This window comes from Pituophis catenifer, unplaced genomic scaffold (genome assembly GCF_029215685.1).
Source record: "Pituophis catenifer annectens isolate HBS135680 unplaced genomic scaffold, rPitCat1.0.hap2 SCAF_1, whole genome shotgun sequence".
Lineage (NCBI taxonomy): Eukaryota > Metazoa > Chordata > Lepidosauria > Squamata > Colubridae > Pituophis > Pituophis catenifer.
The window spans coordinates 119,192,194-119,208,712 of NW_027256881.1; the positions used below are offsets into that span (position 1 = coordinate 119,192,194).

At 35.6% G+C, this 16,519-nt stretch overlaps 1 protein-coding gene across 1 annotated transcript in view; it reads right to left on the minus strand.

Annotated features, from left to right (window-relative positions):
• ADGRB3 (adhesion G protein-coupled receptor B3) overlaps positions 1 to 16,519 on the minus strand; it is a 487,840-nt gene that overhangs the window by 47,483 nt on the left and 423,838 nt on the right. Inside the window, exons 19-22 of the mRNA XM_070954680.1 lie at positions 10,365 to 10,515; positions 8,782 to 8,851; positions 5,391 to 5,457; positions 1,500 to 1,585 (exon numbers count right to left, since the gene is read on the minus strand). Of these exons, the coding sequence (XP_070810781.1) occupies positions 1,500 to 1,585; positions 5,391 to 5,457; positions 8,782 to 8,851; positions 10,365 to 10,515 (374 nt within the window). The remainder of the gene's footprint in view (positions 1 to 1,499; positions 1,586 to 5,390; positions 5,458 to 8,781; positions 8,852 to 10,364; positions 10,516 to 16,519) is intronic.

The following is a 16,519-nucleotide window of genomic DNA, read 5'->3' on the forward strand; positions in this document are numbered from 1 at the left end:
ATTGGGCTTATTATCAGGGGATGTCTTATTTTGGGGGAAACAGGGTATTAGAAGGCTATGAAAGACTGGCTGGATTCACAAAACTATCTTATCAGATTAATAAATATTGACTGCAGCATTGCATTAATGGACTGGTGATACTCAAAAACCTTTCAGATAGAAAAAGTCTAAAGGAAATCACAAAAATGGGACCTAGCATTATAGACTTTTATCAATTACACCAGAGAAAAATCCAAAATCCAAAAGAACAACATGCACATAGTCACACACACAAAGTTTGACATCGATTCAAATTCATCACATCTGAGCTCAGCCCAGTGGGGGGAAAAATAGGTCAACCCATTCTTCTTAATAGGAAAGGAAGGCTGCAATAACTTTCTTGTGAGAAAGCTTTTGAGTAGATATGCCAAAAAAAAAAAAAAACATTATGGGTGGAAATCTTTTTGGTATAGAAAGCCTGACTTGGGTATATTAACCACATCTTCTAGTGATTTGTGTGTAAAGAGAAGCTTTGGCTTAAATGCATAGATTCGAAATTGGTAAATGCAGGTGGGAGAGTCATTTTTCATTACTTCTTTTTGCCCCTGAAGCTTTCTGTCTATTTTGGAACAATAAAAGAATGGGAAGTGGGGTGGTGGTGGAGAAAGCAAATTGATGAAATTTCCTCACTATTATCTCATGTGAATGAAAATCTCTGAAAAACGCAGAGTCATCCTTCCACTTAAGTGCTAAGAGCACAGAATCCCACCGAGGAAGGAAGAGAAGAATGAAACAGAATGAGGGAATGTAGAAATGAGATGACTCAAATTTAGACTAATCATATTTTCCTCATTTCTCTAAGAACAAATACTGGGACTAGAACTAGCACTGATGATACCTAGTTTGGGTAATGAAACATCTGCAAGAAAACAACCAAGCTCAGAGAATACCAAGGACCCCTGAGAATAAATATAAGTTTTTATATTCATATAACAGACTTTTGAATCCCAATGTCACTTGCACCTTGGAGATGCAATATCTGCAGAAAACAAGAGACACTAATACTTAGCTTGCTTGCTTGGTAGCATGTTTAATTCTTCTTGATTCATAACCCATAAGTAATCACACAAATGGCCCAGTTCTAATACTTTTAAATCTTAGAATGCTTCCGGCATTTCTAAAAATGGATTTTCCCCCCCTACTAATCAAAATTATATAATTCTAAATACTCAACTTGTACAGAACTAAGGAAATTTTCAAAATGTGGACATTGATTCACCACCTCCTTTTTTAAAAACTTAATACAACTGTACTTGTGTTTTATTATTTTTCTTACTATTATTCAGTCACATTTCCTCAGGAAAAATAAGGTAACTGCAATTTGGAGATGAACAGAACTGGAAGTTAAATTAAGAGAAAAAGTCTCAATGTGAAATTAAATAAAAATACATGTGGTGAATCTAACAATAGATAGACAGAATTTAGTAATACATCATTGATACACTCCAACTTTTGCTTACCCTGCTCTGTGTTTGAGTTTTTTATCTAGGATTCCATCTCTGGAAACTAGTTTATTAAACACAAGGATGCCAATCACCATGTTGACCTGTTAAATATGAAACAAACAAACAAACAAAAAGGTAATAGTTGCCCCTTTAATGACACTGGATGAAATATGAACCTTAATACATTTGGTATTAATTTAAAGAAATAGGAACAGCAATTTAGATCCTATATCTCAGCATCTGTGACTCTTACAAAGTAAAGGGACTCAAGGATTGCATTCTAGAGAGAACTAGATATTCCAGAAAGATGCCATGCCCTCTAAGTCAGCCAATAAATATGATCCTTGCCTGTAGTATCCAAGATAAACCTGGATATGTATAGTCCTCAGTGGTATTCTCCTATTAGCATTTGATATAAACGGGTACACACATACTATAACACATATACAGAAATATAACTTTAAGACATGGAGCACTGTAGAATTCTGCTTATCTGTTTTGCACTGGTAGGTTCAGACTGGACAACGAACTAGAATTATAATATAATTTTATGGGAACAGGATAGGAAGGATCACAGTTCACATGTTTTACATGCAAAAAGGGGAATGCTCAGTCTTGAATATCTCCAGATTCTAGGAGCAAATGGGATAATAACATTATAATTCTACTGGGAATACAATTTTTGAATAAGATTAAATTCATTAACTCTGCAAACCTATGCACATACAAAGATTACCTGGAAAGTGAATCCTGTTTAATTCTGATTTACTTTTATTTAGACAAATACAGAATCACACTGTTAATTAGCGTTTATCTACTTAGTAAGAGTTTAGAGCATAAATGGAAAATCATAGATCCCAGGGTTTCAAGTGTTTTGCATGCCCTTGAAACCTCTCTTTCTGCAAAAGTCAAAAATTGCTGGCAGTTTCCTGTGATTTAAGGCAAGAAATACATAGAAATTGTAGGCTACATTCTAAAATAAGCTAATATACTTTAAAGAATTCATGCATGTCTCTGAACAAAGGAAAAACAATAAATTCTGGTTCCATATGTGTATCTGACATGATTCTAGCTATTTGGGTCATCAAATCACCCACTGATACTATGTGTCAGTTGCTTGCCCTAATCTAGAGGAATTATAAAGGAAAGATGGATTTATAACAACATTCTTACAATAATTAATTAGGTAAAGCAGAGTTTAGCTCAAGATCTCATCTAATCCATTTCACAGTTAATGGTGATTTGTTAAGAGAACCCTGGCTAATTGAGATATATATTACATTTAAGATGCAAGCTTGATTATCAAGGAGTTCAGAAGTCTAATTTTAATTTTTAAACCAATATAGTTTATTGAGTTACTGAGGGGTTTTTGTTTTGTTTTGTCATCATAGATCAGTAATTCTCATGAACCTTCTTCTGAGTTATATTAAGTTATTCTTCCAAAGATATATTCCAGTACATTTCCAATACATTTCAGCATATCCAAACATCACAATCAATCTGTTTTGGACTGACCATTAAATTTAATACTGTGCAGCTACGTTCTAACTGGACCTTATCTCATAAAAATTTCATTAATTCAGCTGGGATACATAAAGATCTCAATAATTTAGAAATCTAAAATCTTTGAAAATTCATGGGTGCTCATAAAGTTTACAGCTCCTGTTTTGCACAACGTTCTGAGCCAGTTGCAGGACTGAGATGCTGACACTTCACACTCCTTGCCACATTACAGTTTTATACATAGGAGACTGTGTCAATGACAAAAGTAACACCCTTATTTAAGAGTGTGATATTTTTACTTTGGCTTTACATTAAGAGTCTATCCATTTTTTTTGTTTGTATAAGCTTTTGTACAACTGTGAAAGGAAAAAAATTATTTTTAAATTTTTACTGTCTAGTGAAAATAATCTGATGACCATAATAAATGTATAATCATTGGATATCTTGATAACATCATGTAGGATTTAAAACATCAATATAGTCTATATAGTAGGATGTTTGAAATGAAGTCATGTAGTTTGAAAAAGAGAGAGAGAAAGTTAACACATTTACAGGAGTATCCTGTGTAACCCCTTCTCCTTCTAATATTTGTATGGTTCCAATCCTCTACTCACTGCCACTGATCCAATAAATAAGGTAAAATTAAAGAGGATGGTTTAAAGATCAGATAAGATGGTAGAAGACGGATGTGGAAAAATGTGCTTTTATTCTGGACATGTCCATTTTTTGTTTTAGCACACCTACTTTCCCCTTAGCACACCACAGGAAACCTCTTCCACATGCCACAAGGTCCAGCCCTATAGAATGCACAATCTGGCTTTATCATAATCTGGAACTAGATATTACCACTGATTTTAGAGGCAACTATTACTCTCAATAATAATGGGAAGGGAAGAGTCCTAATTTTGGATTTCCCTTAACATCTGTTTGGTCATTTTGAGAACCATAAACTTTATCATGATTAAGATATCTTCAATGTAGCTTCTAATATTCTACAATGTATACACATCTCTATCGAATCTAGACATACTAAATTAAGTTGTGCCAGCAGATAGGGTGTGAGAAAGAGAAGAAAGGGCAATGGATTTAGGACACAACTACAAGAATGGATTTATCTATCTATCTGTCTATCACAGCTATAAATGTGTTATTTGGCATGGCAAGTTCTTACTTTAGGTTCAAGTTGGGCTGCAAATTTAAGCCTCTCTCCTAGAGAGGAAGCCCCATTAAATCCAGTGAGAGGACTTTTGGATAAATATGCTTGAGATGATCTTGCCAAGCTAACATTCTCCTTTTGTTGCCAGCCTAACGTACATAACTGATACCCAAAGAAGTGATAGTTGGGCATCCCATTAAAAACGCTGGCTGCAGAGGGCTTGACTATTACTCTTTTCCTGCATCTCTGCCAAGAGAAGATATAACCTGAACATGGATGAGAGATGTCAAGGAAGCTCCATCTTTAGGTGGAGCCCAGTGATGGAATGTCAGCAGTACTATTTTATCAGCTAAATTCAAACAGCATTTTGACATAATCCTGAAATGACTACGGCGTAAGGTGTACTCACACAAACAGTTACTCACCATTTTGCTCTGTGTACTTGGAGATTTAAGCACATGAAAACTAGGTGATTTTGCTGAGATAGCTGTCACCTTTTCACAGACTGCTATTTGTGCTCAGACTGCTCTTTGCTCAAGAATGGCTGAAACTCTCTCTGCGCATTGAATTGCTCCATAATAAGCCTCTTATTTACAGCTGTATATACGCTAACACAACAGTGTGAAGCAAATGACTATTGTTTGAATAAATTGACCTCTGGCCTCCATTCCAGATGGAATGAGCAAACCTTGTTTGTTTGATTGAATCTGGAGGACAAGAATAGTTTAATAGATTGACTCATTATCAAGTTTTTGTGTCATGAACAAAATAAAATAGAAGTTTTTTTCACTAATTAAAAGTGCAAGGCTCCTATTTAAAAGTGGCTAGTTCAGAGTTCATCTCTCTTATTCCCATGATGACAGAGGATTATGGAATTTCTAGTCTAATAGTTTTGGGGGGCACCTGATTGAAGAAAGACGTTCTGAAAGGTATGGGCAGAAATTTATTAAGGTGGGAATGTTTGTTTTTGTAATTAAAGTCTTTGGTATAAACACAAGGTAGTTTCATAATACAAGAAATAAATCATACTTGTATTCTAAGTATTCTAATATTCTTTATAGATTTTAATCTCATACAGAAAAAATAGTACATAATCCTATTTCACAAATAAAACTGCACACATTAAATATATAAAAAGATGCAAACATTAGAAAGTATGTTACAAATGTATACAGTACATTTTTCTGTTTTTCTTTTTTCTAACTGTTCATCTATTTATGATTATTAAAAATGTCAGAAATATTTACCAGGACAACAGCAGCTGCAGGTCCAACAAAAGCATAGAGAAGTCCACCTTCAAGAGATAGCCAGCAACTGGAAATATTAAAAAAGAACTAATATAAATTAATAAGGTGTAGCATCTGTATGTTTATCCAGTGCAAAGCTTCACTGATTCCCTCTTTGCTAGATTTCAAGGTGCTTTCATCAAATATAGCAAGTATTATTTATTATATTTTCAGGCCAGCACATCTTAAAACAGTAATTTTTTAAAAAAAATAATCCATTTTCACCACTCTTTTTAGAAATACGGAATATACAGAATTTCATTTATAAGAGAGACATACACTGTAGCAAATGATAAGGTGTGGCACAGAAGAGAAAGCTTGCTGAACTGTATATAACCTAAATAAATCTCTGGTTCATAGTATAATTGTTCCAGAATTATGTTTAACATTTTTAAAATTGACTAAAGCAGCAGCAGTCAGGAATATATTCAGTCTTGGAAAAAATGCAATTCACTTACAACTTCAGTCACTTTTGAGATCAGTCTTGGGTTGTCTTGTGAATATAACCATGCAATTTCACAGAAGTAATTTCCCACTGCCTTCTTCCAGGATGTGTTTTCAATTTTCCAACTTTCTTGGTGGGCTCCTTTCCAAGTATTAACGAGATCTGCGTTCAGGTTCAACTAAGCCAGGCTAAATGCTGCCATACAGTTCATCCCAAACAACCATAGAACTTATATTGTTACAAAATACTGTTGGCATGTCTTAAGAAATCTGGGGCATTGTTTTATTTTATGTGGAATAATTATATTTGAAGAAAAAATAACCCATGTCATGGATTTGCACTCATTGTCTTTTTTTTTAATTGCCCTTATTTTTATTAAACAGTTTTTGAGGTATTAACAGTTTGAAGAAAATATTGGTTTTCTTTAAAGAAGCTTTTATAAGCATAGGATGGGCAGGTTTTTAAAAACAGCCTTTAAAATTCCTTTTCTAGTGCTAATCCTCCATATATTAAAATATCTTTTAAGGGTTTCAACTAATGAAGACTTTAAAGCAGTGTTTCTCAACTTTGGCAACTCTAAGATGTACGGACTTCAACTTCCCATGCTGGCTGGGGAATTCTGGGAGTTGAAGTCCACACAACTTAGAATTACCAAGGTTGGGAAACACTGAGGAGAATAACCACAAGGAAAAGGCAGGCCACACAAACTGATCTGGTTCCTTTTTTTTTTTTTTACCCCGCAATCCTTTCCAATCTTTCCCTTGCTCCACTGAAACAAGGATTGTATTGCTGGGAAATTGAAAGATGTAGTTCCAGTGCAAGATTCATTCACTTGTTTGGGATAATTCCCCACCTCTTTTACTGCAGTGCATTTGGAGGAGGGTACAATATTGAGGCCAAAAACAAAGGAAGAGAAAGTTCAATTGTGTTTCATTTCCAAAGAACAAGGGATACAATCTTAAGTACATTTGGTAAGTTAACAGCAAACCTATCCATGTTTGCTCAGAAAGCTCACTGCATTCGCTCAGTTGTTATCCCGGAAACGTATATCTGAAATATAAGGCTGTAGCCTTGAATTTATTCCATATAAATATTTAAATAGCTCTTTGATGATAATTTACAATTCAGAACACTTCCTGACTTAAGACACCAAGGCATTAAATTAAAGTTATTAATGTGATGAAATCAGGCTACTGAGTTCCGCAGAGCGCATGTACAACTCTTCACAAAATAAGGAGCTGTTAATCCCTTTAAACTGAATGGCCTTTAGAGAGATACTGCATCTCCCCCATACTTTAGGAACTGTCATTCTTTCATTTAGTGGATGCAAATGTAGTGAGGATCAAGTCATTTTTCATCTCTGGCAGGAGTGGATGAACTAAGGTCACTTCCCTCCATCTCTCTCTCTCTCTCTCTCTCTCTCTCTCTCTCTCTCTCTCTCTCTCTCTCTCTCTCTCTCTCTCTCTCTTTCTCTCTCTCTCTCCACCCTTCCTTCCTTCCTTCCTTCCTTCCTTCCTTCCTTCCTTCCTTTCCTTCCTTCCTTCCTCCCTCCCTCCCTCCCCTCCCTCCCTCCCTCCCTCTCTCCCTCCCTTCCTTTCGAACAAGTCAACCAACTCTGGTCCAATCTAAAAGCTCAGTATAAAACATAATCTCTAATACACCACTCAATTTCCCACAAAACCACCCCAGACAAACCCAATGTGAAAAAAGCTGTCTAAGCAGTCACTATCCAATTGCAGTACATATCAAGCACCTGTTTTAAAAGAAGTCTACTCATTGCCTTCTGGAATGCTAGGACTATATATAGTTCCCAGCCTAATTTCAAAATCATTTTAGAAAAAGTCAGTTCCAGCCTCTGATAGAAGCTGTTCCTCCCTTCTCTGTAACTTGATCCTTTGAAGAAAGGCAGAGAAAGCTGTCAGAAAGACAGTTAAAAAGAGTTGTTGTGATCCTACTTCTTGCGTTAGCTCTACCCACCCACCTAGCAGATTAGCCCTGAAGAAATGATTCAGCCATCAATTAAAAAATAAAAAAAAATTTTTTGACCAGAATTGATATAAGGTAGAGTCTTGACAAGCTTCTGATCCTTTACCAAAACCCAGAACATGAATAAATATCTAGATAAGTGCTGTTTTCATCCAAGGCTACAGAAGCTGATGTGGATGTTTATTCATCAGTGGCTTCTAATGCTTTCAGTCTTAACTTCATCTATATTTGATAGGATACTGGAATGAGTCCTCTTTCCATATTCACAATTATCTTTGCTCTGAGTGCAAAGGGACCAAAATGTTCCATTTATAGTTTTCATAACAGTCAAGCCTTTTCCCTTCCACCCCAAACCTATAAAACAACAAGACAGGAAGAAACAAATGCTACACCAGTTACACAATGATTTACTCTTGCCTTTTTTGGTCTCTCACATTAGGTTATTTGATGTTGTTCGGTTGGTTTTTGCTTTGATTGTTGTGTAAGTCTACCCATTGGGATTTGAAAATCAAGATGTAATGCTCAAAATGTAATGTCCCAACCAACAATATTTCAAGAAATCATGATTAATCAAGACAATAACTTATTATATGGTGTTGTTTCAGTGCACGTATCTTTTTCTTTATGGTTATTCAAATTGAGCTGCCAGGCAAGGACAGGAATAATGAAAGAAGCAGCTACTCATTCTATGATTTGTTGCCCATGAAGGTAAAAGCATGTCAAATTCTACAGAGAGCAGTTGACTATGTACCATTGTTTCTTCCTCCCTCAGAGAACTGGGGAACCAGGGTCTACTTTTAAAGACCCTCAGTGTCAATCCTAAATCTGGATACAGTCAAATAGCCAAATGCAGGCAATGTGATAAACAGGAATGTAGGAGCTCTCCTTGAAAATAAGATATATTATGATAGAATGACTTACTATTGAGTGGTTCCATAGCCTTTAGTCTTGGTAAAACCTATTGATATGGCCACGACCAATGCTGGTAAACCTGCAAGAAAAACTCCAGTGTTATTTCTCTGTGTACATAATGATCTACACATCTAAAGACTATCCTGCTAGACATCTCATACCCATATGGTGCCCCAAAACCTGCGGTTGGAGGTTTTCATACAATGAAACTTAGGCATACTGTTTCTCTGTTCATATCCCTTTTGTTTCTTATGTTTATTTACCATGTCCCAGAAAAAAAAACATTTCCACCATTTTTTTCTAAGACCATATTGCTCTTGTTTCTGAAAAAGAAAAAAGTGAGCAAAAAAGCCCTAAAATGGGATTCTGAACTATTTCCTAATAAGATATTTTAAATAATATATAAAGAAGAGTATTCAGTATTATGAGTCAGGTGATAGAAAGACTTCGGTATACAGCTAATTTATTGCATCGGGTCATTACAATGCCTATCTATACCCAGAAGACAAGCAACTACATCTTGGGAGACTATGCGATCGATTCTGAAGAAGTGGTTTTTGGAAGTCATGACAATACAAGGGCAGCCTTTCTCAGCTATTACTTAAATAATTAAAATGTCTGGAAACCTTACAGAGCTAGTAATTATTCTCAGCTCATTGATTTGTTCCCTATTTGGTTCCTATCTGTACTCTATTCTGGTGTGCAAATGGTGTTACCTGGGCCAGAAACCTCTTTCTTTGAGCTGTTTGGTTGCCTTAATGTCCATACGGTTTTTGGCTTTCAGGACATAGTTATAATGGGTAAATAATTTCACCACTGTAAGATAAATAAGGTTGGATAAGGTTACCAGGGGTGGGCTAAAAGAACTGAATGCAATGCATTCAAATTGACTCTACCTCTTTGCTGCTATATAATTTTAATCTGGATTTTTGCATCCCTCATCTGGTAGCTCTAAGAATAAGTGACCTCCAACTACAGTTTTACTGTGGCTATGACTAGAATTTCTACAGAAGGGGTTACTCATGAGAATCACAGTGCTTATTGCTTTTCATGCTTGGATGAGAAAAGCATGCTTTATGATATAAATTATATGGAAAGAATATTTTCACCAGCAATAACTCAAGTATATCCTTCACCTACCATTAACTTGTCAACTACTCCTGTTATCCTATCCTGCATTGTGACCAATCCCATCAGTAAATCACCAAAGCATTTGATATAGTATATAACAAAGATACAGCATAAAAATGGATTGATATTAATCACAGGCACAGTTATGCTTTGAAAAGTCTATATATTACCATCTTTACAGAAAATCTTCTAAAGATGTTAAGTTATAGTATGATAAACTACTACTTTAGTAAACTATGGAAAATTCATTACCAGCTAGACCTGGAAGCAAATCAATGGAATTAAATAATATGCTTGCTTGCTATTCTATCAATATACCAGTATTGATATTCAGTATAGGAACAGTACAATCTCCTTCTACCTGCCAAGATTCTTGAAACAAGCATTCATATTCCAAAGGTTATTCATGCAAAAACACTAAGCTGAAAAAGAAAAATCTCAGCTGAATAACAGGAGCTCACCCCATCCAAGGCATAAAAAGCGTTTCCTTATGAGCCGTGTCCTAATTTTTCCAGTGACAGCCATGTATGACTGCCACGCTTCGGTCAAAACCCAACAAAAGGAAGCTAAGAAGAAGAAATGTAAAAATGCAGTGGTCGTGGTACAAATGTTCTGTAGACAAAGAAAAAAGAATTGTAGTGAAGGCTCAGAAAGAATAATTAAAAGTTACATTCCATTAGTCTGGCTTCTGCTTTCTTTAAACCAGAGATAGATAACACATAATACTGAAGGTATTTTCATACAGATCTATAGCCAAAATACTGTATGTGTTTTGGCCTATAGTAGCCATACTCTTACGGTAGGAAAATGAAAATGCAGCAGTTGTTAATGAAGGAACAAAATTAACATGTTTTTAATTCTGATATTTTTCAAATGGGGACTTGGAGAAAGTGATGGAGTGAGAAGAGGATCTCTAAAACTTTAAAAATGGAATATTATGCATAGTCCCAGATTGAATTTCATGGGATAATAAGTTGCCAAATTCCTTCCCCCTGAAACATCATGTCTTAATAAGTGAAAATTGCAAGCAGTGAGAGTTTAGATGGTGGAAGGCCTTAGAAATTTCCCCTCAAAATGGAATGAGGTGCGAGTTAGTTCTGGTAGCAGTGGAATAGATAAGGCACCTGTCAACTGGCTCACGTTTGTCTGGGAACAATAGCACACAACTTTCGTGCCCACTTTTTGACAAATAGTATCCACATTTTGGGTCTGTGTCAGCCAATTAACTTATAGTTATTAGTGTTGACATGATTTTCTGATTGTAACCCTTTAAGGCTCGTAGCCTTAGAACAAATCCCTGCCCTCACTGTGAAATCAAAGTCATAAGTGCCCTTTTTTCTGCAGCTATTAAGACACATGCGACTTCTGCGTTAATTGGAATGCACTCCAGGTTCAACAAATCCTGAATTCCCTGGGACATCAAGACTATCTGCCTGTCTGTCTGTCTTCCCCCTATGTGGAAGAAGTCAATCTCAGATTGAAACGCCCCAATTCCAAGATCCAGGCCCAGGGAAAGAGAGCACATTGCCAACTATCCATCTGGAGCACAAACTTGCAGTGTCACATGACGTTTCACAACTTTTTCCCCTTTGTGGAGCTGGGATAGGTGTGGCCTGCACGTGGCGCATCTGGCCGCAGACCGCCAGTTTGACACTTTTGATCTATTTCCATTGCCCAGAGAATGTGTGGAACAGCTCTGCCTGTTTCAAGATTGCAGCCAAAACAGATGCTGTGTCTCTCTTCCTTTGCTCTTTGAAAGAACACTGCGTTGCCACTTTTATCTGAGAGAAGTATGTTCATGATTGCCTTACGAATAAGCACCTGGCTTTGCATCTTGTAACTATTCAAGGATTTGAGTGGGCCTTGTATGAGCTGAAACTCCCTCTTTTGACTTCAGTTGGCCTAATATTAAGTCATGCAGCAAGTAATGCGACAGAACAGAATGTCAGCTAACAATTCTTTTTATGACAATATATTTCAAGTGTAAACTTTGGGGGAAACATAAACCTTCTTGCTTTAGATTGATTTTGATATACATTTTAAAGAATCTCAAAGCCTAGAGATCTTTTTGGTATTTAGCTATTTTGTCTGTCTGTCTATCTATCTAGTCTAAGCAATGCAAAAAGAAATATTTATGAAATAATGACTCTATGCATGTCAAGTGCTTGTCATTTGACAGCCTTTCAATCAAGAGACAAAAGATTTTCTCAGCTATAATTTTGGCTTAATCAAACTACGGTATGCATAAGTGAGAAGGATCTTTCCACGGAAATAATCCAAGAATATTAAGTGCCAAAATACATTCCCCCCAATTTTTTTTTATTTGTCTGATGTATGGATGGGCTTATTTGTGAGTGTGTACAGTAATATTTTTAAAAGTATCCTTATATCTCATATATACTCATGTATAAGTCCATTTGCAGATAAGCCTCAACGTTTAACCAAAATACCATGAAAATGGAAAATTCATGGATTACCTACAAATAAGTCAATTGTGAAAATTAAAATATATGGAAATTTCAAACATTGTCTTATCTTTCATAGTATTTTGGTTAAAAATGTGCAGGTTGGGTGAATCGGCTTATATATTTCCATACTTAGCACACAGTACAGAATCCCTATGCAGAATCTGTTATAGCATGGGAAGTCTGTTTTATGTTACAACATAGAAATCTGTTATTAGAAATTGATCATGCACTGCTGATCAGAATCAGAATCTGTTAGTAGAATCTGTTCATGTACTGCTTCCAAGGCAAATCAGTTACCTGCAATATGAGGATGCACTTAAAATGGTAAAGATATTCAATTTTTTTTTCGTGGATGCAAAGAGAGAGAGAGAGATGTTTGAATGCCACAATTTAGCATAGGATATTGAAAAGCCAAGGCCTTGTGCATCAACATGCATTTCCTGGCACAGCAAACATTCTCTTTCTGCTTAGAATACTACAGTCAGTGACACCAACTGAATCAAACAAAACTGTGGCTGAATTGCTAAAAACAAACCATATTTATAGAGGTATCTGCAAAAAAATTCAAGATGGTGTCCACAAAGGAGTGATCGAAGCTTGGCCTGTTTCTTATGCATGTAGCACCATCTTCAGTTTTTTGACCATGGTTATGAACACCTTTGTGTGCCCCAATTATGTGTACTATTATGGTTTGCATTATAGAACTATTTATCATTCCAGCAAATTATTGCCAGTATTAGCAACACTGTAATTTGCACAATATATTAAATTAAGGGTCACTGAAATCAAAATAAAATATTTCCAAATTGCTGGCTTCAGTAGGAAAAAGTCAAGGGAACATGTCAATGCAAGACTGGGCACCCATAGTATGGGTGACTTAGATACTCTTGTAGCCTGGCATTGTGCTAGGAGTTTGTTATGCATTCAGAGACAAAACAGTTCTTGACAATTTGTTCATTTTTTTTATTAAAAAAGACAAGCATTTCTCCAATCTTTCATTTTCTGCAGTCCCAAATCAGCTTCAGATCTAATTATATCATGAAGTGCTACTTGACTTCCTAAGCTCAAGTGCAAAAAGTGATGAATCTGCAAACAGCACAGGTGTAAGACCATGCCTTCACGCCATGTACCCAGAAAATCTAGCAATGCATATTAAATATAAAATACTCATAAAAATTACAAATGCATTTTAATATTATTCATACAGACACATTCAGGCACAGGCACACATATTTATTCAAATGATGTAAGAAAGGTTGCAGCAAGGCAATACATAAAAGGAGTCAATTTTAGAATTGTTTAAGAACTAAGCTTTAAAAGAAAACAAATTGTTTTTCTGATGGGATAATGGTGATGATCCTGAAAATCATAAGGAAGTAGCAAAGTAGTTTGGAGTAATGTGTGATGTGTCGTCTCCAAGATGTTAACAGAATAACAGGGATAGAAAGGATCTTGAAGCTCCTGCTCAAGCAGGAAACCCTATACCATTTCAGACAAATGATTGTCCAGTCTCTTCTTAAAAACCTCCAGTGTTGAAGCACCCACTACTTCTGGACTATGATTCATGTTGCTGAACCACAACTCTCAGAATCCTTCACTATCCATGATCCCAAGTGAGGTTGCTGGAAGTTGTAATTCAACAACTTCTGAATGGCCAGATGACCTGATGCAAGAAAAAAAAAGTCCATTGAAAATTCTGTTCTGCAATGCACTAGAACTCACAATCTTCTGGTTTTTAGGCCAGCACCTTAACCACTAAGCCAAACTCACTCACTCTCATAGTCAAAAGCTGACTTATTGACTATGTACAGTATCTTATTACAGAAATTTCCCATGGTGCTTTTTCTCAATTGTGTGTTTCACAATTGAACGAGCATCAGAGATGCTTTTCAATCTTGGCGACTCTAAGAGGGATGGATTTCAACTCCCAGAATTCCTCAGCCAGTATTGCTAACCGGGGAATTCTGGGAGTTGAAGTCCACCCCTCTCAAAGCTGCTAAGGTTGAGAGGCACTGCTGTAAAAAAACCAGAAAAGCTTTGGAGTAAGCATAAGTCATCCTCCCCCCCATACTTCTCCAACCACTCCTTTTATAGTTGAAACACCTACTTTGCTGAAGTCATATTTATTACTGATGCTAGGCAAAAAAAAATCCTAGTATGTTTTTTTCCCTACCAGTCTCATTTAGATAAATGGCAGAAAATCTGGCCTAGTGAATCACTGAAAATAAAGTATTTCAGACAAAATATCATGGAAGTCTTACACTAATTGAGTCACAAGGCAACCGAATGATCTGGGTGTGAGTTTCCTGCTTTTATTATTTGATCATCCCTCTACAATTGCCTCACTTCCATTAATATCAAGCGAAAGATTCTCTCTGGGGACCTTTTCATTAGCAATGTATCAGTCACTGCCAGGAGAACATCCTACTCTTTAAAAATTATCAGATAATATCTCCCTACACTCATTCATACTCAGACAAACACAGACAGAAAGACACACACACACACAAATTCAAGAAATTGTTTATATAGGTTTTCTTGCTCACAAATATAGAAGAAAATTTTGAAAGGCCTTTTGTGCCCAGCTATGATTACAGTGACAGACTAATTTGAGAATTCAGATTGAGGATTTTGCTTAATCTTTAGCATAGTCATTCTTTATACAACAGCTGCATCTTAATCCCCCTGAAATTAGGGACAGAATTCTTACTGAGTTTGACGATTAAGGATTTACGGCCAACCTCTTTCTGTAAACTCTGGGATTCAATGGCAGAGGAAAGGATCTGTTGCCCTCAATTTTCTAAGTGGATTATTTTCATTTACAGGGAGAATCAAGAATAAGAATAATGAAAGAACCAATATAGAGAAGTTATATTTGCATTGATCTTCAGAAATGGCCACTGAGTTATATTTCCCTTTACTGTTGCTAATTTTCAAGTTTAATTATTTTTTCATGGTAGCATATTGTGCTTTTTTTTTGTGCTGTGCAATATAAAAATTTGCCCACATAAAGAAGAGACTTTGAAGAAGAAACAAACAAAAGTATCCATTCAATTATTACAGTTATTAAAGCTGTGAACCAATAAGATCCATTCAGATCAAACCCAGAAGGCAGCTACTTCTGAAAGCATAAAGGTGATGACTTAAAAAAAAGGACTAAATGTGCACATTCTGATTTTATCCCTTGTAAATATATTTGAAATACACTGCTACGTGCAGTTTTGTTATCAGTAATAAAGAAGAAATATTGCTTTTCTTAATGAGTACTCAGTAAGCACGAAAGTTTCATAAATAAAAAAACTCTAAATGTTGCTTATTTAATAAGAACTTCTCTTTCTACACACAAATACACATATGCACACACTGAACTTTTAAAAGTTATTTTCAGTAAGTTTCTTTTGTTCTGCAAACTGATATTATCCTCAAACTGATATTCCCAAAACATTAGAATTCTAAACAATGCCATCTGTTAGCTTTGAACTTTTCCTGTTCACCACACATAGAAAGAACTTTTTTTCTGTAGTCACAACAATGATTGTACTTGTTGTCATCACAGTTTTTTGTGGCTCATGGTTTGGATCTGGATCTTCTTCTCTTTGCCAGGGGAAAAAAAAAAAAGCTTCTAACTCAATCCTGTTTTTTCTCAAAGGAATTTCCAAAACCTTTTGGGGTAGCTTTTCTCCATCAGTCAATGGAGAGTTGACCTAGTCAACCATATGGACTTTCTCCCAAGGAAAGAAATAACTCCTTGTCTAGATTGAATTAAATAAGCAAACACAACAAATCTCCATCTCTCTCTCTCTCTCTCTCACCGTTCCCAAATTGTAAACATGACCTCAGGACAGATAACCTGAATGAATATCTACAATTTGTAATTCGTTCAATAAAGCTGCTGTTTGAATTTCCCTTTACAATTTTATAACAGCTATAGATGCAATTTTCCACATAAATCTAGCAGTAAGTTCCATTAAAATCAGTGGGGTTTAATTTTATTTACACAGATAGAATTGTACTATTTATTTATTTATTTTATTTTATTTTATTTTATTTTATTTTATTTTATTTCTACACCACCCTACTCCCGAAGGACTCAGGGCAGTGCACAGCCAAACAATAAAACACATACATACAAAATTTAAAAGTAGAAT